Source organism: Aquarana catesbeiana, linkage group LG04 (assembly GCF_042186555.1).
Source record: "Aquarana catesbeiana isolate 2022-GZ linkage group LG04, ASM4218655v1, whole genome shotgun sequence".
Lineage (NCBI taxonomy): Eukaryota > Metazoa > Chordata > Amphibia > Anura > Ranidae > Aquarana > Aquarana catesbeiana.
In genome coordinates, this window is record NC_133327.1 from 511,600,115 (window position 1) to 511,622,576 (window position 22,462).

Below are 22,462 nucleotides of genomic sequence, written 5' to 3' on the forward strand. Positions count from 1 at the left end.
AGTTTGTAGAGCAGTTGCATAATTAAAGATGTTTGGTGAGGTGGGCAGGCAAGTGCCAGAGCGACCACAGACCACATGTGGAGGGGAAACAAACATGTAAGGGGGGTACTGAACAGAGGAGCTGTGCAACCTTTTCCAGTACTAGGTTGGTGAAAGAAACGGACCTATGCCAAACTCAGTACTTTTTAGAAGGTGAGAGCAGAACTTTTCAGCTCATAAAACAGGCCAACTAGTGATTTTTTTTATTTTAGTTTTTTTTCTTAAAGAAGTTTATCAGAAAATATTAAAAACAGTACAGCTTACAATGAAACATCAGCATCTGTCATCAATTCTGGATTAGAGAGAATACATTGGCTCAATCGTCACAAACAGCATTCACTTTGCATCAGTGTATGATATGAGTTAAGTAAATCCTAAATACCTCCTGCACATAGCATAGCATGAAATTCTTAACACCGCTATAAAAAGGTTTTCCCCTATCGCCCACAGTTATCCTAGCAAGGTTATTAGATCAATAGTCTATCCAATACAAGATCTACGGGAGACAGGCCTGGGGTTATCCAGCTAAGGTGACCAAGTTTATTAAACTTGCCAGGGCGTCCCCTATGTTGGAAGATATAGTTCCCCAACCTTATAGTGTCTCCCATCTGAGCAATCCATTCCGTCAACATTGGAGGGTCCACTGCCTTCTAATGTCTGAGGATGAGCTTGCGAGCCTGAAAAAGGGATCTAGCAATTGCCTGCTTTGGATGGTCATCACCTGGGAGGTCATCCACAATCCCCAATACACACGGCTTCGGGTCTCTCGGTACAGCAACCTTAAAAACTCTATTAATAGTAGTCAGAATGCCTGACAAGTACAAAATGTAGCTTGGGGCAGCGCCATAACAAATAAATTAGATCCCCATGGTCTCCAACTAGTGATTTTAAATCATTATACCTAGAGGGAGGACATATCCAAACTCAGGTCAGAGTATGAGGGCTGTAGGACAGGGAGGCTTGTGCAGAAAAGGGTGTCCTGCAGCTAACCTACAGGCATAGTGAAGAGTACAGTTCCAGTGTCCTTGAGTGGAGAAACTGGGTACTGGAGTTTGCCAGCAGAACCTGAGGGAAATTTTCATGGAGATGTGGACCAAAGAGTACCAATGGCAGCATGTTCATGAACATAAAAATGAATAAAAACCAAGCGCTGATGTGGATAGATATGTGTGATATAAATAAATTGTGCTTAAAAATATATATATACCAATATAGTTAGTGCTATAAAAAAATCAGTAAATTAAAGCTGCTATCAATATAGGGTGATCAGATAACCAAACAAATAGTACTAAGTATAAAATTGATGCGCTTTAAATAAATAGTGCACAATATGCTGCTGCGACTAAGCTTAAATCCAGGAATAAAAAATGCATACATGTGAATAAAATAAATACATAATTATGGTGCTAATACATGTGTTAAAATTGCCAAAAAAAAAAAAAAAAAATGCCAAAAAAAAAAAATCTTCAAATTGGTGATGTGACGGTTAGTATAAATAAAATAATAATGACACTCTGAGTACAATGTCCAGGCAGAGATAAATAGTGGGAGAAAGTAAAAATAATTAAACAGTTCCTTCCCTTAATCCAGATTGATTGACTCACTGGGTTAGATCGTTTGTATCAGGATATTTAGTTTTTCTTGCATCCCACTTCAACAATTATACTGCTGGTGATTCGGCTCTCAGGATAAAGGTTTTATGCAAAGCAAGCAAAGAAAAAATAGATCATTGTGCAGTGAACTTACTAGATAGTACATAAGCAAAACAGAGACAAGAGATACACTCACAAACTCCCGGTCTATTAGAAGCATTCAAATAAGCAGATTGCAGTCAGCCGCTGTGGACGAGGTTTCCCATAGAGAAACAGCTGCTGTTAACCTTCAGGTGTATTGCAGCACTGAACGTCCTAAGCTCCTCCAGGAGGAAACCTCGTCCACAGCGGCTGACTGCAATCTGCTTATTTGAATGCTTCTAATAGACCGGGAGTTTGTGAGTGTATCTCTTGTCTCTGTTTTGCTTATGTACTATCTAGTAAGTTCACTGCACAATGATCTATTTTTTCTTTGCTTGCTTTGCATAAAACCTTTATCCTGAGAGCCGAATCACCAGCAGTATAATTGTTGAAGTGGGATGCAAGAAAAACTAAATATCCTGATACAAACGATCTAACCCAGTGAGTCAATCAATCTGGATTAAGGGAAGGAACTGTTTAATTATTTTTACTTTCTCCCACTATTTATCTCTGCCTGGACATTGTACTCAGAGTGTCATTATTATTTTATTTATACTAACCGTCACATCACCAATTTGAAGATTTTTTTTTTTGGCATTTTTTTTTTTTTTTGGCAATTTTAACACATGTATTAGCACCATAATTATGTATTTATTTTATTCACATGTATGCATTTTTTATTCCTGGATTTAAGCTTAGTCGCAGCAGCATATTGTGCACTATTTATTTAAAGCGCATCAATTTTATACTTAGTAATGTTCATGAACATAAGGTCAATGAAAGCTCAGGGTATGATTAAAGGTCTAAAGATGAAGCACCACAGGTGTAGCTTGAATGGCATGTAAGTAGACATGCTTCATAATTTCTCTGCCGGAGCTCTGCTTAAAAACCCTAACACCCTCCCAGCGCTCCAGAACGGAGTGCCTTGCAGACCAAGAGTGAGCCCGCACAGTGAGCTACCCGCTGATACTCTGTTCTGCTGCCCACGTGATGTTTAAGCACACCCTCAACCTGAAGAAGCAGAGCCCTCAAGGTGGCACCCTCCCACCCGACCAGCTAAGGAAAGCTATAAGGAGGTTGCAAATAAGCTCTATGCAAAAAATCCTACAAAATACACATACCCAGGAACATATTGATGAGCAGAAAAGGGACATGCAACTAAGGAAAATACAGATGACTGAGGAGGGAGCCACTGGTTCTGTACATGTTTCCCAATCTGCTGTGCTACCTATGGAGAATGGTGATAATACAGCCCATGCGCTAACCTAAGGGCTCGTTTACACTTGCTTCAAAACATAGCATTTGGACACGCTTTTGTAAAGCGCTCTGAACGCCAATCACAGCACCTGCCACTAAATAAAATGGTTAGCTTACAGTCCTGTTCACAAGTTGTGTTTTCTTTGCTTCAAAAATTATACACCATGTCGATTTGGTGGTGCTTCGAAGCGTCTTCAAAGCCTCCATGGAAGTTTATGACAAAGCTCGTTTGAACCTGCACCTGCAGCTTTTGAGAGGCTTTAATTCAGCTTTAGCGTTGCTTTGTTTTGGAGGTATTGCAGGTATGAGATAACACATACACAGGACAAGCTTCATCAAGGACCCTTTCAGACAGGCTTTCCCCTCAGGTCTGCCTGTAAGTTTTTCAGGCGGACCTGAATGGAGCCTCCATTCACTCCTATGGATGTTCAGCGGTATTTACCACAATTAAGCGCTGCCTGCCAGCAGTGGTGTTTGCAGGAAATGTAACTAAAGCCGCACTTAATACACTGGCTCTGCTCACACCAGTACTAAGTTTATTATTCTACTTATTTATCTTTTTCTAAAATAAAGCACCACAACATGTTGTGTTTAGCAATGAAAAGGCTACAATACAGTGTGAATAGATAGAAGTAAAACTAATCACACTGTAGTTACTAATAATGTTAAAGTATCTCTTACATAAGCAATATAGTGGTAGGTCTATAGGAGATCATGCAGAAGCCATGCCACTGTGGTAGATTTACTAACAAGTCTATAAGAGTCTGGCCAGGAGGCTGGTTACTGCAATAGAATAGAGGTTTTAAGCAGCATGATGGGACATGCAATGAGTGCATACGGGTTCATGTGCAAGATTTTGAAAAGTTCTCACAACCAGCCAAAAGAAGAAAGATGACCACCCCTTGTGATTGTAAGCTGTAAGAAAGTCTAGGTAAAATGAGCACTAGGTCACTAGCGAGAGGAACGTCCAATGATGAGATGGAAGAAAAGACCACTCATTCTGAATAGGTAAAAACTATATATATATATATATATATATATATATATATATATATATATATATATATAACCCCATAACCTGTACTTTAAAAACAACTTGGGCATTCAGCATTGTGGTATGTCTTGTAAGATAAGGAGACACACAATATTTAATATTTACTATATCCAAGTAATAATCCAACAAAATATGTATCCTTGTCTACATAGCTGGTCCCATACCTCTAAAGGAGTTTCAGGATATGGGTGCCATAAGAATAGACCACAACCCTGGACCTGAATGGAATGCAGGAGAAGAGGTCCATCACTAAGGACTCTAGCAGATAAACTGGGGCCTCATGGAGTTGGGGAGGGTTATACGGGTACATTGTTGGGCAGTTTCCAAAAATTTTTTGCCAGTGTCTAAACAACTGAAGGTAGCAGCAAATAACCAGTGGTCTAAGAACCAACTCCTATGTCCTGTAGAGTACACCAAGATATAGAATTTTCAGGTACGTCAACATTTCTATTTGTTTTTCAAGTAGGGAAATGCTGTAGTGTGTAATAAGGGTAAAGCATTCTTGTGTTGTACAGTTTCCTTAACTTCTCATGAAAAGGTTGTCCCTGGGACAAAGAGTAAAGGGAAATCTCTCCAACAGTCCCAGACAATGGTAAATCTTTACAAGGGCTCTCATCTATCCCCACTCTACTCAAAACAAAAAAAGTTTTAACTAAGAGATACAATTTAGATATGTGAGAATATGGGCATGGTCAATGCTAAATTATTTTTAGGAAAGTTACAAGTTGTAGGGTTGTGGTCCTGATCCAGATTTCTCTACTTAATACGTTGCTGACCTTAAAGAAGTATAAAGTTAAGTCTGAGCTCCTAGCCTGAAAACTAGATTAGTAACCTACTAGTTAGTGAAGCCAGACGAGCAATGAAAGTTCCCACATCACCATCCTGATGTAGGATATTATATTTTAGTGTATATTACACACACCTCCTCATTTAGAGCCCCACAGGCAAAATAAAGGTTTGTATTGTATAAGTTGAGTAGGGATTTTAGGTACCAGGTCACCACTTTATTATTTGTTGACTAAATGTTACATGAATCATCTACCCCGGCCAGAAATGCTAGGACGACGTTCAAAGTGATTTCCCAGCAAAATAAACCATTGAGACATGGATGGATGAGTTTGCTTCGTATATTAAAAATGAATAGTATTTTTAGTTTGAGGTGCTCAGATGCAGGTGCCCATATAGACCTGTATCTACAGCCAAAAGTGCAAAATGTATCAACCCTGATGTTCTGACTACCTATATAATTTACTGAGGCCATAAAATGCAAAGACAGTATAAACACCCCCCAAATAACCCATTTTTGGAAACTAGACTCTCCTAGGTATTTAGTTTAGTTTTTGAAGTTGTAATTTTTGCCAGAACTTTTTGTAAAATGAAGTAAATAAAATTTAATTTTATTTAACAAAGTTATCGTTTTAACAATGTATTTCTGACTCACAGCATAGACATACATTACACCCCAAACATTCTTCTTCTCCTCCCAAGTATGTTTATATCGCGTGAGGCTTTTTCACTGCTTATATGCACAGAGCGGTCCAAAAACCAAGGAGCACCTTCAGGCTTTTTAAGGTGCATAAATGAAGCAACGGATTCCCTGGCTAACATTTCTTGAGGCCTTAAAGTGCCAGGACAGGGGAAACGCCCACAAAATTTGCCATATTTTGCAAAGTAAACCCACCAACATATTTTATTAAAAGCATAGAGTGTCACCTGAAGATTTTTTTTTTTTTTTTTTTTATTTACGCACAGCTGCTTATCTCACACAGAATAGGCAATTTGAAAAAGACCCTAAAGTGCATTCTGCTAATTTTTCAACATATGGGAACACCACATATGTGGGACTTTTTCAATGTTTGGACAAATTATGTACCGGACATTATATTTGGTATATCACAAAAAATAACCAACATTGTATCAAAAACGTTGTAGTGTAATGCTCTCCTCTGTACAAGTGGTCAAGGAATATAGCTTAATATGCTGCATCACCTATAGCAGTCCCCATTAATATAAGACAAGAAAGCCTAGCCTACTGAAATGCTATGTTCACTGGCCAAAAAGTACAGGCGGCTGAAGAAAGGGTGAACCAAAAGCGTTCCAATGATTCCAGTAGTGCAGCTGTCTGGAGGTGATAGCTGGGACTGGTGTCTTGCAGGAATGTAGTCAGTGGGACGTGCAGATGGGTCAGTTTAGGTAGCAGGCAGGAGCAACACTAAACTGGTGTGGCAGTGATCAGGAACACTTGCTGGCTACATTGACTCTAGTGACAGTGTACTGATGTGGCAGCGATCAAGTACACTGATGCCGACTAGCAATCAGGAACATGGCTGCTGGCTGTACTGGTCTTGCAGCGATCAAGAACACTGCTACATGCTGCACTAGCCTGGGTCACTGGTGTGGTGGCGATCAGAAGAACAGTTTCTGGCTGAATTGATCTGGTGACGCTATACTGGTGTGGTGGCAATCAGGAACAGTTTTGCTAGCTGCACTGGTCTGGCAGTGATCAGGGGACGCTGGCTGGCTGCATGGATATGGTGACACTTTAACTGGCGGGTCAGCAATCAGGCACACTGTTGCTGGCTGCGCATGGTCTTGTGACACTGTACTAGTGTAGCAGGGATCAGGGAAACTTGCTGCTGGGTGAACTGGTCTGATGACACTGGGGTGGCAGGGATCAGGGAAACTGGCTGGCTGAACTGGTATAGTGACACTGTACTAGTGTGGCAGTGATCGGGCACACTTGTTGCTGGCTGCACTCTTGTAGCAACACTGTACTGGTGTGGTGGTGATCAGGGACACTGTTGTTGGATCCACTGGTCTGGTGGAGATCAGGTCACTGGCTGGTTGCACTGGTATGTTGACACTACTGTAGTGGTGGCAAAAAGGGACACTGTGGCTGGCTGCATTGGCATGGTGACATTTTACTAGTGTGGTGGTGATTTGGGACGCTGTTGCTGGCTGCCCTGGTATGGCCGCACTGTACTGGTATATATCTAGTAATCACAGATACTGGTTGGCTACACTGTACTGGCATACAGTGTCACCAGCCACTGTCCCCATTTGCCAAGTGAGCAACCCACTATGATCAGTGTAGGCCAGCTGGAACTATGAGTCTTAGTTTCGGACATTTGGTGCTTTTTATACTGGAGGGGTAATAAATAATAAAAAATTCCCATAACAGCAGAATCCGTAAATGGCACACGCTTCATTAACGGTAATTTACTTTTACAGTGCAAATGTCCAAAAACTGTCTTCAGCAATACGTGACAAACAGTTCAAAGCTTAACTAAAGCAAACTCTTTAGGCATTTAAAGTGTTTGTTACCCCAGCATTTCATATTCCTGATTTGCGTTTGCTTTACCATGTACTTGTATGAAAACGTCTACTGTTTTCTTTGTATTGCATCCTTTGTGTGAAATCCCTGGTGTTCCTGTCAGTCCCTCTGCTTTCCTATTAAAAACTGATCACACCGTGGTCAATTCTTTAGGTATGCTGGGAACTCAGGCTGCTCCTCCCCAATATTCACACATGTCCTGACATGCCGCCGCTGCACAGCCATTCACTGGGAAGATCAGTGTGCTGCTGCTTCTCCTCCCCCCAGCTCTTATGCAGCTGAGAACAGAGGGAACGTGATCACTTATATATTAAAAAAATTTAAGTATTTAGAATGTTTTCTTTTTATATCCAGACACAAATCTTTTGCCTTTTATTTCAATTTTAAACTGAGGGGGTTACTTTCCAAGGTGATTGTTCACAATCATTTTAACCACTTACCGACCAGCCATTATACGGCAGGTTGGCTTGTTCCAACGAATTGCCGTACTGGTACGTTGGCTCCTTTAAGAGCCATAGCAGGCGCGTGCGTGCCCGCTGTATGGCGGGAATACCCGATGCGCATGGCTGGTGACTGCGATGTCTGTGGGCCACCCGCCGCGATCGAGGGCACGAGAGACAGAACAGGGATATGTGTATGTAAACACACAAACCCCCGTTCTGACAGGGGAGGAGAGACAGATCTGCTGTTCCTAGTAATTAGGAACAGTGATCTGTCTCCTCCTCCAGTCAGTCCCACCCCCCCTAGTTAGAAACACATTTAACCCCTTGTTTGCCCCTAGTGTTAACCCCTTCCCTGCCAGTGACATTTACACAGTAAAAAGTGCATTTTTATAGCTCTGATTGCTGTATAAATGTCAATGGTCCCAAAAAAGTGTCAAAAGTCTCCAATCCGTACACCGCATACCGCTAAAAATCGCAGATCGCTGCCATTACTAGTAAAAAAAGAAAGCCATAAATCTATCCACTATTTTGTAGACACTATAACTTTGCGCAAACCAATATATGCTTATTGTGATTTTTTTTTAACAAAAACATGTAGAAGAATACATATTGACCTAAACTGATGAAGAAATTTGTTTAAAATTTTTTTTTTTGTATATTATAGCAAAAAGTAAAAAAGTTTTTTTTAATTTTAAATTGTCGCTTTTTTGTTTATAGCGCAAAAAATAAAATCCGCAGAGATGATCAAAAACCACCAAAAGAAAGCTCCATTTGTAGGAAAAAAAGGATGTCAATTTTGTTTGAGTGCAGTGTCGCACAACCGCGCAATTGTCAGTTAAAATGACGCAGTGCCGTATCACAAAAAATGGCCTGGTCATTAAGGGGGAAAATGTTCCGGGGCTGAAGTGGTTAAAGCATTTTTTTTTCCCCCTTTAAAATCATTTGATAAAAAGCGTACCATTGCAGGAACCCCTGTTAGCATAATAGTTGCTCCCAAACAAAGTAACTATCACTTTTCTGAGAATGCTTGCCCTGCATGTAAAGGTGGAGAAAACTATAAAAAAAAAGGAATTCATATACTCAACACAGGTATTAACCACATACAGATACCAAAATACAACGGACTTTGTTTTGCCACGGTGAGCCTTTAACTACTAAATTGCGAAAGTCAAAACAAAACTTTTTCATTTGACTTAAAATATAAATTTTCCCGTATCCCACATACCTCTGTCTGATTAGAGCTAGAATTGGGAATCCGGGGTGCATGGTGACTTAAGGCAGATAAACAAGCAAGAATAAGATGTAATGCCCCAATTTCAAGTGCCATGCGTCGCAGGAGCACACCATCATCTGTAGTGAGTGGCATAGAGCTGAATAAAGTGCGTAGGACATGAAATGGAAGAGTTGGTAGGACATTTGCAGATGGGGACTGTAAGATGTGACCTAATGAAAAAAAAAAAAGAACAGAAAATTATTAGTGCACAGAATAAACAATTTCTACAGTAAATAAAAAAAAAAAAAAAATGTAGTCCATTGAGGGGCACAGCTTTCTTTAACCTTCAGTTTATACTGCCAACAGGAGAATTGGACTAAGGCCAAAAACCTTTTACACCAGCCTAGGAGACCTTCTACCACTAGCATGCCTCACTTTTGCAGCAAAGCAGTACAGAGAGAATAAGCATAGAGTCATGTGTCCTTTGACACTCAATAGTCTCCAGAAACAGGATTTTTGGATTCACCATAAAATATTTTTTTTTGTCTCATCTACTATTAAGACAAAAGCCTCTAACCTTTGGGAAGTCCAAAAGTAGTCCAGCTAAGGGGTGGGCAACACAGCAAACAAAAAACAGGTCTAGGAAGCAACAGAACTGAGATCTGCCTGCAGCTCAATGACCTGCATTAAATGGAAACCCAAACATCCACCCGGTAGAACTTCAAGAATGAGCGGCAAGAAGAGGTGTCAGCATTGCAAATTTAGGAAACAGCTGGTTGATGCTGAAAAGCCCAATCAGGATTTACCGATCTAGTAGAGTCCACCTTTGTAGGAATGAATTAAACCAATGCTTGAGATCATAGGTTTGGATGATGGTCTGTCTAAATCACCCAATGCATTCTCACAGGGATTATTCGTTGGTTGAACTGGAAGGACTTTGGATGTCTTTTTTTCAACCAGACTAACTATGTAATTACGTGGAATTAAAAGTGGGAATCTGTCTTTCTGAAATAAAAAATCTGTGGCTGAGAGAATGATTAACAGCCTTAACCACATTCAGATAATGGCGGAAAAATTCTTCTCAGTGAATCTTGAGCCAGAACGAGACAGAAAACTTTTCTGGTTGGGGTAAAAGGCAGAAATTACCTTAGGCAAAAAAGGAAGTCTTGGTTCTAAATACCACTTTGTCCCTATGCAAAAAACAGAAAAAGATATATCAACAAGTTCAGAAACTTCACTCACAGAGGTGATAGCTGCAAGGAAAAGTGCTGTGAGCAAAATGTTAAAACCAAACTGCTGGAAGATGGGGAATTCACACAGGTGTTAGCTTTCCCTTTTAGCATCATAAGAATCACAGATTCAGAGAAGTCCCTGTCTTTCAAAACCTGTGCTTGAGCAGCCATGCCGTTTAAGCCGGCAAACATGAGATGAGGTCACCCATAACTGCGACACCCTGCACTACAAAGCAATGCAGTGAAGCAATGCATCACATATTGGCAAATCCAAGCAAATAAGGTTGGTAAGAATAGCAAGTTGCCAGAGGTGATCAAGTCATGATAGTTAGGCAGTGGAATCAGGCTGGGTTCTAGAAAAACTACAAGATTTTGAAGTACTGGTGACAAGGGAACCTTAATGTGACAGTGATTTTTCAGGTTAAAAAGATGGGAAGATGGGAAAAAGTACACGGAGCACATGTACGCCATACATCACCTAGTGGATGACATGAGCTCTCAGTTGCCTCAGCCTTAACCTTCACCATGACAAGGGGGAAAGCAACAAGAAAACATTACAAAAAAAAAAATGGAAAAATGTTTTAACTGTGAAGTAATTTGCAGTATATCAGTCTGCTCATGCTCAACAAGTGAACTGTTTGAGACCAAGCCGATTGTCCATCTGAAAAAAAAAATGCTTGTAAAAACGGTCATAGACAAGCCAAGTGCCCAAAGACACATTCTTGTCAAAACCTCAAATCCAATTGTGAAAAAACCAACATGGTTCAGGTCAGTTTAAATTCTCTGGTTGTATGTGAAGAGACTGGGTCACACTGAGTTATGCCACGGCACTAAAAATATGTGCTCTGTAGCTAACACAGTAGACTGATGTGTTGATGGTACTATGATAAGAGTGTTAAAAGAGGATGTGTTCACAGACCAGAATAACCCTCCAAACCCTAGTTCTGTGAATAGTAGAAAAAAAATCCAAAATTATACAGAGAAAGAGCCTCTGTCAGCGGAATTTAAAAAAACTTTGCTTTTCTGTTGGCAGCTTCCATTACAAATTCCTGTGCTCAATTCAGGCAAGCATTTGCTACAGTTTTGCTTACATTATTGACGTGTGCCCCAAATTCGGGTAGTTCCAACTACTGCCACTTTGGGAACCTGTTGCCAGGACAGCATCCGATTCTTAAAGATTCAGCCCAGTTCGCAGATTAGCATACTGGTGGACAAAGGTATGCCAGAACGCAGAGTGGGGCATGTCTGTGCTCATAAACGGTCATGTATATGAAAGCCTACTGCACGGGGCTCAATCCCTTGCCCAATGCAGCTAAAATGCTAATTTTAAAACAAAGGGCCTGGGGATACTGCCAATTTCACTCAAATTTGGCAATGCCCATAGTTGGGAATGACTTGTCACTGGGTAGGCAGAGGCTGATAGGCACTAGAGACTAGACTGACTGTGGATGACAGCGGGCAGATTCGAAAGTCAATACAGAACTGTATAGCAGCTTTGGACCCGAACTGCCATGTGCTGTCAATCAACAGGAAGGAATAGGGGACTAGTCCACTGCAATAAAATTATTGACCAGTCACAAGTGCAGTGGATGGGGAGGGAGCACAATAAGTAACAAGTGTCCAGTGTGAAAACACCAATCTCACTGCTTGACCCTGGCAAATGTATGTACCTGTCAGGTACATGTTTCAGCCTGTAGGGCCAATTCAAATTAGGAGTAGTCACAGATTTGAACTCAAAGACTTTTCTCTGTAGCAAGCGGATGCAGAACCAAAAGTGTCACAATACAGATCTCAGTGCTGGAAGATTAATATGTTTTTTTATTTGTGTTACAACCATAATTTTACTCACAAAGAGATTTCAGAGACTAGGTCACAGCTGAAGCAGCACCAAAGCTGATTTTGCTGTTGTGGGTATAGGAACACTGTAAACATTTGTTAAATATATCCATGCAACCAATCGTCTGCATTTTTTAGCATAATTGTGTAATATTGTAGTTATGAGTTACTGAACTTCTTTGGAACCACTCTTCAACTGCAGTAGGAAATACATATCAATTGACAGGATAAGGGCCCTCTCCAGGGGTGAATAAGTGACCCCTCTTACTGGAGTTTGTCTGGAAGCAGACATCAGTTAACTGCATGTACATAAGAGTAAATCCTTGTTAAAAACAGATTTTCTTTAATATAATGGTCTTAAAAGCATTTGTGCATGATAGGATTATAACCTTAGTCGTGTTTAATTTTTTACCCACGGTTTGCCGAATTGGGATGCTAAAGCTTTAGAATGGACTTCACCAAACCCTTTTTTATGTGACTCACAACATATGTTAAAAAGTCTTTGAGAGAGCAGTGTTGGTCATACTTTACTGGCTACGAACCAAAGGGTGTACACTCTACAATGTGTATTGCATTAGAAACATTTCCCTACTTTAGCACCGTTGATGTCTAAGGCCTCATACAGACTGCAGCTGCTAAACTGACATTTAAGAGCAGTTGGCGTTTTTTCCAGGAGCCCCTGAACACTCCTCAATGTTCTCTGAAGTGTACATATACACTCAGTCGTTGATAGTAGTTCATAAGCAATTGAGGTTAGAAGCATTTTAAAAGCAGATAAACCGCGTTCAGGAGGCAGTTTACTGACATATGAAATGCCTAATGCTTATAACCTCGTGTAAACGTGGTAACCTGAGTTCTCGTTAATAAGCGTTTTGAAAGGGAAACAATTTCTGACCATTTACAATTTGAAAAAAAAGCAGCCTTTCCAGAACCGTTGTTGCCTACAAGGGGAGGGGGGGAAGAGAGGAGGGGGAGGGGAGAGAGGGAGAGAGGGAGAAAGGGGAGAGAGGGGGAGAGAGAGAGAGAGAGAGAGAGAGAGAGAGAGAGAGAGAGAGAGAGAGAGAGAGAGAGAGAGAGAGAGAGAGAGAGGGAGAGAGGGAGAGAGGGAGAGAGAGAGAGAGAGAGAGGAAATGAGATTGGGGAGAGGGAGGACAGACTCTTGTGTTTGCTGCACTGTGGGCATTTGGGAAAAAAAAAAAAAATTGCTCATAAACACAGCATGTAAAAATGGCAAAATGGACCGTCGGTTAATGGCGTGGCTATAAAATTACAACTCTGATAAAATGAGTATATCTCAACTCTTCTTGTATGTATTACAGTGAGTGATGAGATTGCAAAACGATACTCACTTCCTTCTCCATCATCTGTAACTCCCAGTACCAGGCGGAGTAGGCATTGTGCATGTTTCCTCTCCTTGAGCAGAACCTCAGCATACCCTGGGAGACGAAGGAAAAGACCAAATGCAGCCAGGGAGTGAGCAGGAATGGGGGACATTGTTTGCACAGCAGACTTGATTGGGGGAGGCTCTGAAGCAATAGTTTCTGGAGCTTCATAAACCAACTCTCCAGATTGTTCAATAGTAACCCATTCAAACTGATCGCTGTCCTTTGGCTTTTCCTGTGTTGTGGAAGGTACAACAGGAGTACTCACCTATAAAAAAATAAAAAAAATGGTATACTTTATAATTTTCAAAGTGTTATGGTAAACTGAGACAAGCAGGGTTCACAGAATAAATGCAACCTCATAAGAAGTTACTGTGGCAATTGAACTGTTGAGTTTGACATGCAAGGTATCGAGAGCCTGTTCACACAATGTATGCTGGGCCTTTGCTGGGAAGTTTGCCTTGACTCCTATGAGTTTAATTCACACCACTGAATTGCAGGGGTGTGCACTGAAAAAAAATAAAGGACATGCTGCATTTTTATTCAGTGCATAAATGTTACAAAAGCTAATGCTAAATAAACCATCTATAACGGTTTATAACACAGCGAAATATAAACCTACATTTAAAAAAATACATCAACTCACTCCTGAGCCAAACAACAAATCCCCCATTAAGCCTGGTAAACACAGGTAGTTTTTTCATTCAACCCAGCGGGCTTAACGGAAAAAATAATTGAGAAGCACAGGAGAAGCTCGCTGTACTAACTATGCAATGCTAGTACAGTGATCTCCCCTCTAAGCTATTGTGTTCCGGACAAGGGGACTGAATGCAGCATTGATCTAATGCTGCACCTGTCCCCTGCTGCCTCTATACCATGAACTAAGTGATCAAAGACCGCTGCTGACCTCTCAGTTCTCAGTCTTTAGTGAGCAGAGAGCAGGTGACTATCAGTCACCAGCTCTCTGCTCTGCCCCTCTAGTGCTGGACTGTGGAGGAGGTGAGAGCAGCTGGCTCAGGTTCTCAGCAGCACACAGAGGTTGAGCCAGCTGCTGGTCAGTCATCTGGGTGGATCCCAGGGTGGATCCCAACATTGTCAGGATCCCGTAGAGCCTGGACTTAACATCCGCTGACAGTGGACTTTAGCCCGCTATTGGCTGAACCTGGGTCACAGGAGAGCAGAAATAAGAGCTTTGGCCATACTACTTCTTTAACCCAGGGTCCATGGATAGGTTTTAGGGGGTCCATGGAAGTCTGATAAGAAATTAAAGAAAATTCACCCTGCCACTGTTTATAGCACTGACTGCTAAGCATCTCTTGACTCGTTGTAGCCCATATTTACCATTTAAATTTGTATAATCAATTTAATGCTAAACCGCCATCTTGTGCCACGCCATAATAGCCAGTGCTAATTCTTATTTTCTAGTAATAGTACATTTAAGAATTAAAATTGTTTTGTTTAATTTCCACAAGATGATAGTATTTCATTTGTGTAATGGGTTGCCGTTACTTTTTGCATGAAACAGTTAATTTTTTTTAATCTCTAGGAGGAAAAGGATCTGCAAGGAGGAATGGCAGAGGATCCCCAAATCCAGGTGTGAAAAACTTGTTGCATCTTTACCAAAAAGACTCATGGCTGTATTAGATCAAAAGGGTGCTTCTACTAAATACTGAGCAAAGGGTCTGAATACTTAGGACCATGTGATATTTCAGTTTTTCTTTTTTAATAAATCTGCAAAAATGTCAACAATTCTGTGTTTTTCTGTCAATATGGGGTGCTGTGTATACATTGAGGGGAAAAAAAAAATGAACTTAAAAGATTTTAGCAAATGGCTGCAATATAACAAAGAGTGAAAAATTTAAGAGGGTCTGAATACTTTCCGTCCCCACTGTATTAAATATATTTATTTTATTTATTTCAGGTACTTATATAGCGCCGTCAATTTACGCAGCGCTTTACATATACATTGTACATTCACATCAGTCCCTACCCTCAAGGAGCTTACAATCTAAGGTCCCTAACTCACATTCATACATACTAGGGCCAATTTAGACAGGATCCAATTAACCTACCGGCATGTCATATTATATATATATATATATATATATATATATATATATATTATTATATATATATATATATATATATATATATATATATATATATATATATATATATATATATATATATATATATACATATACATATACACACACACATACACACATTTTTAAATAATAAAAAAATATATATACTCCAATAAATTTCAATAAAATCAAAGTACATTTATTTTCATTGCAGGCAAAGTTGTGTTTATAAGAATATTTCTGGGGAGGGGGGGGTCCATAGTTTTCATCAGATTCTTAAAGGCATTAGTGGCTCAAAAAAAATGTTAAGAACCACTGCTCTAGGGGGATATATCTGCCATATTTGACATCCCCAGGAAGCACACGTTACTGCAAGGGGGCTTAATACAAGATACATCTTGAAGAGTGAAGCCATAGGGCTTTGAAGAAGAATGGATAAAAGGGAAGAGAATTTTTCTTTAATGGCACGTATGGCCAAGTTCCGGTCAATACCTGATTGTAGGAATGCAGGGTACAGTGTGATCTCTGGGATTGAGGTTCCTGTGTTCACATTGGGCAAAAAAGTTTTACCAAGTGTGAATAGATCTTTCTGGAAGTGGCTTTTCCTGCTTTTAGCAAGGTAAGAATCACAGACTCAGAAATCACTATTTCTTTTTAGCATGAGGGTTTCAACAGCCATGCTGGTAAAGCCAGAGACTTGGCCTTGAGATAGCCTATCTGGTCTGTTGGGAAGAGGCTAGGGGATGTCTGCTAGAAGTCTGAGAATTTCTGTGTAGCAGATTCTTCGGTGGCAGTTTGGTACAATTAGAATCACCATTTTCCTCCCTTGCTCCATTTTTTTGAGCAGACAAGGTAATATTCACACTGCAGGGAAGCGCAAGTTAGCCTGAACTGAGAACAATGGGCTATCTAGGCGTTTGAGCCTTGAGCTAGAGGATCCCTGGTTCTGGCAACACCAGGGAGCAGGAAGCTAGTTGTTAGGCGATTTGGACAGGGTATAATCCCCAATCCTCAATAAATTTAATAGGTTCGACACCCGGCGGGTGTGGAGAGGTGGATCGTTGTACATCTTGCAGCATGTATGCGTTCCTTGATCATCCGATCGAGGGTGAATATTGCTGTGCAAAATGTAAGCGCATTGTTTCCCTGGAAGCCCAGGTTCAGAATCTGGGGAAGCAACTGTCAGCACTGAGAAGTCCCTCCATACTAAAGGAGAGCCAGGAACGTACACGGCAGGTGCCGGCTGAAGCCAGCACAGAGGCGGGTGGAGACAAAGAGGTGCAGGCACTAGCAAAGAGTAGATGGGTGACAGTCAGGAAGGGTAGAGGAGGAAGTGCCAGGGAGGCCGATCCAGGGCTGGAGCAACCCAATAGGTACACTCCATTGAGTGACACTGATGAAACCAGTCAGGGACCAACACTGCTGGAGCTGAGGGACTCTCCTAGCTGCCGGGGGAAAAACTCCTCCAGTGAGAGTGGGGGGGGGGGGGGGGGGGGGGGGGGGGGGAAGCGGAGGGAAAGGAAAGACAGATTCTAGTGGTAGGGGACTCAATTCTTAGAAGGACAGAGAGACCAATCTATAACAAAGACCTGAAGTGCCGAACAGTATGTTGTCTACCGGGCGCTCGGGTTCGGCACATCACGGATCTGGTGGACAGATTACTGGGAGGGGCTGGGGAAGACCCAGATGTCATGGTGCACGTTGGCACCAATGACAAAGTCAGAGGCAGATGGAGCGTCCTAAAGAACAATTTTAGGGACTTAGGAGCTAAATTGAGGAAAAGGACTTCCAAGGTAGTATTCTCAGGAATACTACCGGTACTTCGAGCCACACCAGAAAGGCAGAGGGAGATAAGGGATTAGGGAAGTAAACAAGTGACTGAAGAGCTGGTGTAGTAAGGAGGGGGGTTTGGGTTCCTGGAGGACTGGGCTGACTTCTCAGTCGATAACCGGTACTATAGATGGGACGGACTGCACCTAAATGAGGAGGGTGCAGATCAGCTGGTAATGAAGATGGCCAAAAAGTTAGAGGGGTTTTTAAACTAGGCGATTGGGGGTGGAGGGTCCAGAGGTAGAGATAGTCAGCGCGGAACATATTCCAGAGGGTAGTATTGGGGGCATTAGTGGTAGGTTGACCAAAGCACATAAACCCAAGGTAAGTATAGTAGCAAGTCCTAGTTGCAATCTCCGAACACTCAATAAGAGGATAATATGCGACCGGTATAAACTACGTGTTTCACCAATGCTAGGAGCCTGGCGGACAAGATGGGTGAACTAGAGATACTGTTATACGAGGAGGATTTGGATTTTGAGGGAATTTCAGGGACCTGGTTCAACAACTCTCATGATTGCCTGGCAAACATTCAAGAGTATACCCTTTATCGCAAGGATAGAGAGGGTAAAAAAGGGGGAGGGGTATGCCTATATATCAAGAATAATGTACAAGTGAATGTGAGAGATGACATCACTAAGGGATCTAGGGATGAGGTGGAATCCTTATGGGTAGAACTCCAAAGGGATGAAGCTAAGGGGGAAAATAATACTGGGAGTATGCTATAGGCCCCCTAACCTGAGGGAGGAAGGGGAGACAGATCTCCTATCACAATTTGGATTAGCAGCAAAGATGGGAAGTGTTATCATAATGGGGGATTTTAACTATCCAGACACAGATTGGGTGGAGGGAACCGCGCATTCATCTAAGGCTCGCCAGTTCCTAAATGTCTTGCAGGACAATTTTATGGGTCAGATGGTAGACGCACCAACTAGAAATAAAGCGTTACTGGATCTACTGATTACCAACAATACAGACCGGATCACGGATGTGGAAATACGGGGCAATTTAGGCAACATCGATCACAGGTCAATCGGCTTCAGTATAAATCACACAAATAGGAAACATAAGGGGAATACAAAGACACTGAATTTAAAAAGAGCCAACTTCCCTAAACTACGAGCCTTGCTAGAAGGCATAAATTGGGATAAAATCTTAGGAACAAAGAACACAGAGGAGAGATGGGTTTGCTTTAAGAGCATATTAAATAAGGGCATTAGCCAATGCACCCCATTGGGTAATAAATTTAAATGAGCGAACAAAAGTCCTGGATGGCTTAACTCCAATGTAAAAATGCATATAAACACAAAGGAGAAGGCCTTCAAAAAATAAAAGGTTGAGGGATCATCATCAGCATTCAGACTTTATAAAGAATGCAACAAGAAATGTAAGGGTGCAATAAGGATGGCTAAGATAGAACATGAAAGACATATAGCGGAGGAGAGTAAACAAAAACCCAAGAAATTCTTTAAGTATGTAAACAGTAAAAAAGGGAGGACAGACCATATTGGCCCCATAAAGAATGAGGAAGGACATCTGGTTACAAAAGATGGGGAGATGGCGAAGGTATTGAATTTATTCTTCTCCTCAGTCTTCACGAGGGAATCGGGGGGCTTCAGTAACCAAAACTGCAGTGTTTATCCTCATGGCACATCACATGAAGCACCTCCATGGTTAACAGAGGACAGAATTAAAATTAGACTTGGGAAACTTAACATTAATAAATCACCGGGACCAGATGGCTTGCACCCGAGGGTACTTAGGGAACTCAGTCAAGTAATTGCCACATCATTGTTCCTAATTTTTCCTGACAGTCTACGGACTGGAACGGTACCAGCTGATTGGCGAAAAGCCAATGTAGCACCAATATTTAAAAAGGGCCCAAAATACATCCCTGGAAATTACAGACCAGTTAGCCTAACATCAATAGTATGTAAACTCTTGGAGGGGATGATAAGGGACTATATACAAGATTTTAGTAATGAGAACGGTATCATTAGCAGTAATCAGCATGGATTCATGAAGAATCGTTCTTGTCAAACCAATCTATTAACCTTCTAGATAGACGTGGTTATCTGGATTTTGCAAAAGCATTAGACACAGTTCCCCATAAATGTTTACTGTACAAAATAAGGTCCGTTGGCATGGACCATAGGGTGAGTACATGGACTGAAAACTGGCTACAAGGGCAAGTTCAGGGGGTGGTGATAAATGGGGAGTACTCGGAATGATTAGGGGTGGGTAGTGGGGTCCCCCAGGCTTCTGTGCTGGGACCAATCCTATTTAATTTGTTCACAAACGACCTGGAGGATGGGGTAAACAATTCAATCTCTATTTGCGGACGATGCTAAGCAGGTCAATAACTTCTCCGCAGGATGTGGAAACCTTGCAAAAAGATCTGAACAATTTAATGGGGTGGGCAACTACATGGCAAATGAGGTTCAATGTAGAAAAATGTACAATAATGCATTTGGGTGGGAAAAATATGAATGCAATCTATACACTGGGGGGGGGGGGGGGAACCTGTGGAGGAATCTAGGATGGAAAAGGACCTGGGGGTCCTAGTAGATGATAGGCTCAGCAATGGCATGCAATGCCAAGCTGCCGCTAACAAAGCAAACAGAATATTGGCATGCATTAAAAAGGGGATCAACTCCAAAGATAAAACCAGAATTCTCCCGCTCTACAAGACTCTGGTCCGGCCGCACCTAGAGTATGCTGTCCAGTTCTGAGCATCAGTCCTCAGGAAGGATGTACTGGAAATGGAGCGAGTACAAAGAAGGGCAACAAAGCCAATAAAGGGTCTGGTGGATATTCGTTATGAGGAAAGGTTGCGAGAACTGAACTTATTCTCTGGAGAAAAGACGCTTGAGAGGGGATACGATTTGAATATAAAAATACCATACTGGTGACCCCACAATAGGGATAAAACTTTTTTGCAGAAGGGAGTTTAACAAGACTCGTAGCCACTCATTAAAATTAGGAGAAAAGAGGTTTAACCTTAAACTACGTAGAGGGTTTTTTTACTGTAAGAGCGGCAAGGATGTGCAATTCCCTTCCACAGGTGGTGGTCTCAGCAGGGGGCATTGATAGTTTCAAGAAACTATTAGATAAGCACCTGAACGACCGCAACATACAGGGATATACAATGTAATACTGACATATAATCACACACATTGGTTGGACTTGATGGACTTGTGTCTTTTTTCAACCTCACCTACTATGTAACAGGTATTTTGCTGTCGAATCTGGAGGCTAGGATGTCTAAAACTGGAATCTCTCACTTTTGGCATATCAGATTGAAGATGTCTGGATGAAGGGCCCATGCCCCTTGTTTAGGGAGATGTGGCTGATATAATCTGCTTTCCAGTTGTCCACTCCTGGGATGTAGACCACAGAGATTGCTGGATACTATGTTTCTAAGGAACGATCTTGTTTGCTTCCTTCATGGTACTCACCTGATTGCCCTCCGATTGGGTGCTACATAGCCATTCTCGCTGCTCTGAACTCCAAGATGTTGATGCGTAGCTTGGCTTCCCTCAGTGATTATGTTTCTTGGACTGGTTTGATTGGAACACTCTCCCCAGTCTCTGAAACTTGCGTTTGCTATGAAAACTTTGCAGTGATAGGACTAGGGTGCCAATACATCAAGATAAGGAGTTCCTTGCTTGGTTGGACACCTTTGGCAAACACAAATGAAGTCTGCTTGTTTCAAGCAGACAAGATATTTTGTTGAAGAGTTTGTGAAGGGAATTGGGCAAATTGTATCGCTTCAAAGGAATCGACTGTTAAGTTGTGCCGAGGACCAGAGCCAATTATTCCAGGTGAGAAGGCTGGAGAGCAGATTTGTTGAAACTGATCACCCCTCCAAGGCCTGGAGCAGCATAATTGTCTAATGGACATTTTCTGATAGCTTCAAGAGGGAGGAGTCCTTCAGAAGAAGACTGTCTAGATAGCCTATGATTTAGATGCCCCGAGTTCTGAGCAGGGCAACCCAAAGGTGCTACGTTCTGGGAGAAGAGGGTAGGCCAAAAGTCAGCGTGACAAACTGGAAGTGGTCATCTGCCAATGTGAAATTCAGAACACGCTGATGAGGTGAGTAAACAGGAAAATGTACACATGAATTTTGGATGTCCACATATGCTGTGTATTTCTTTTGTCTTTTGGAATTTAGAGTTAAAAACACCCATCCCCAACCCCCCCCCCCCCCCCCCCAAACTTTGGTGCTATAAACGGCTTTGAGGAAGGTTTTGTGGCCTTGGTGCATCAAGCCCTGCGCTGAAGAGAAGGGGCTGAACTTAGGTTTGGAATCAAAGCCTGGTTAGAATGAGCAGTCGCTCTGCATTTTGAGAAGAGCTAGCAGCTACTGAAGAAAGTGGTTTTGGGACATTCCACTTAACACAGAAAAGTACGGCAGAAGGCAATTGCTGTGTAAAAGCATGATTCTGAAATACAGGGGAATGTTGGTTATTCATTGTTCTAGTCCAGTTAGCTACAGTTTGACATACTGAACTTACAGCAAGAGTCGGTTGCAGGGCTTGGACTGCAAGAATAAAGAAAGCTTTTAAGAGTGTCTCAAACTTTCTATCAGAAGACTCTTTGAAAGGAGGAACACCTTCATTAAGAACAGTGATGCTGGGCTGCATATAAAGTCCAGGCTTCGCCTGTCAAAGTTGGGCATACATCCGAAAGGGCCTTCAGAGACTGGATTCCATAGCGCTGGACAAGAGTCCTGAACATGTATAGCACCCCATGGCTACCTCAACGCATTGTACCAAGTGCCAAGGTGAGCGACTAAACAAAAGCCAGTACCCAAAGTAACATTACAGGCCGTCTCCACAGCGCAGAGTTGGGGTATGACTCCCAAGATTATACAGAGGTTGCACATATCTGGATACACAGCTTCAATGCTGGCATTAGAATACAGTGAAAGTTTGAGGAACCGGAAGATAAAATAAAGAGAAATAATAAACTAGTTAAAGGGCGATTTTCTTAGTGAAGGAGAAAAAGTTCTTTCACCTT

General features: G+C 41.7%; 1 protein-coding gene across 5 annotated transcripts in view; it reads right to left on the minus strand.

The window, feature by feature from the left end:
• BIRC6 (baculoviral IAP repeat containing 6) overlaps positions 1 to 22,462 on the minus strand; it is a 709,573-nt gene that overhangs the window by 180,027 nt on the left and 507,084 nt on the right. For all 5 annotated transcript variants that reach the window (XM_073627731.1, XM_073627734.1, XM_073627732.1 and 2 more), the window contains exons 62-63: positions 13,491 to 13,791; positions 9,086 to 9,303 (exon numbers count right to left, since the gene is read on the minus strand). In XM_073627731.1, the coding sequence (XP_073483832.1) occupies positions 9,086 to 9,303; positions 13,491 to 13,791 (519 nt within the window). The remainder of the gene's footprint in view (positions 1 to 9,085; positions 9,304 to 13,490; positions 13,792 to 22,462) is intronic.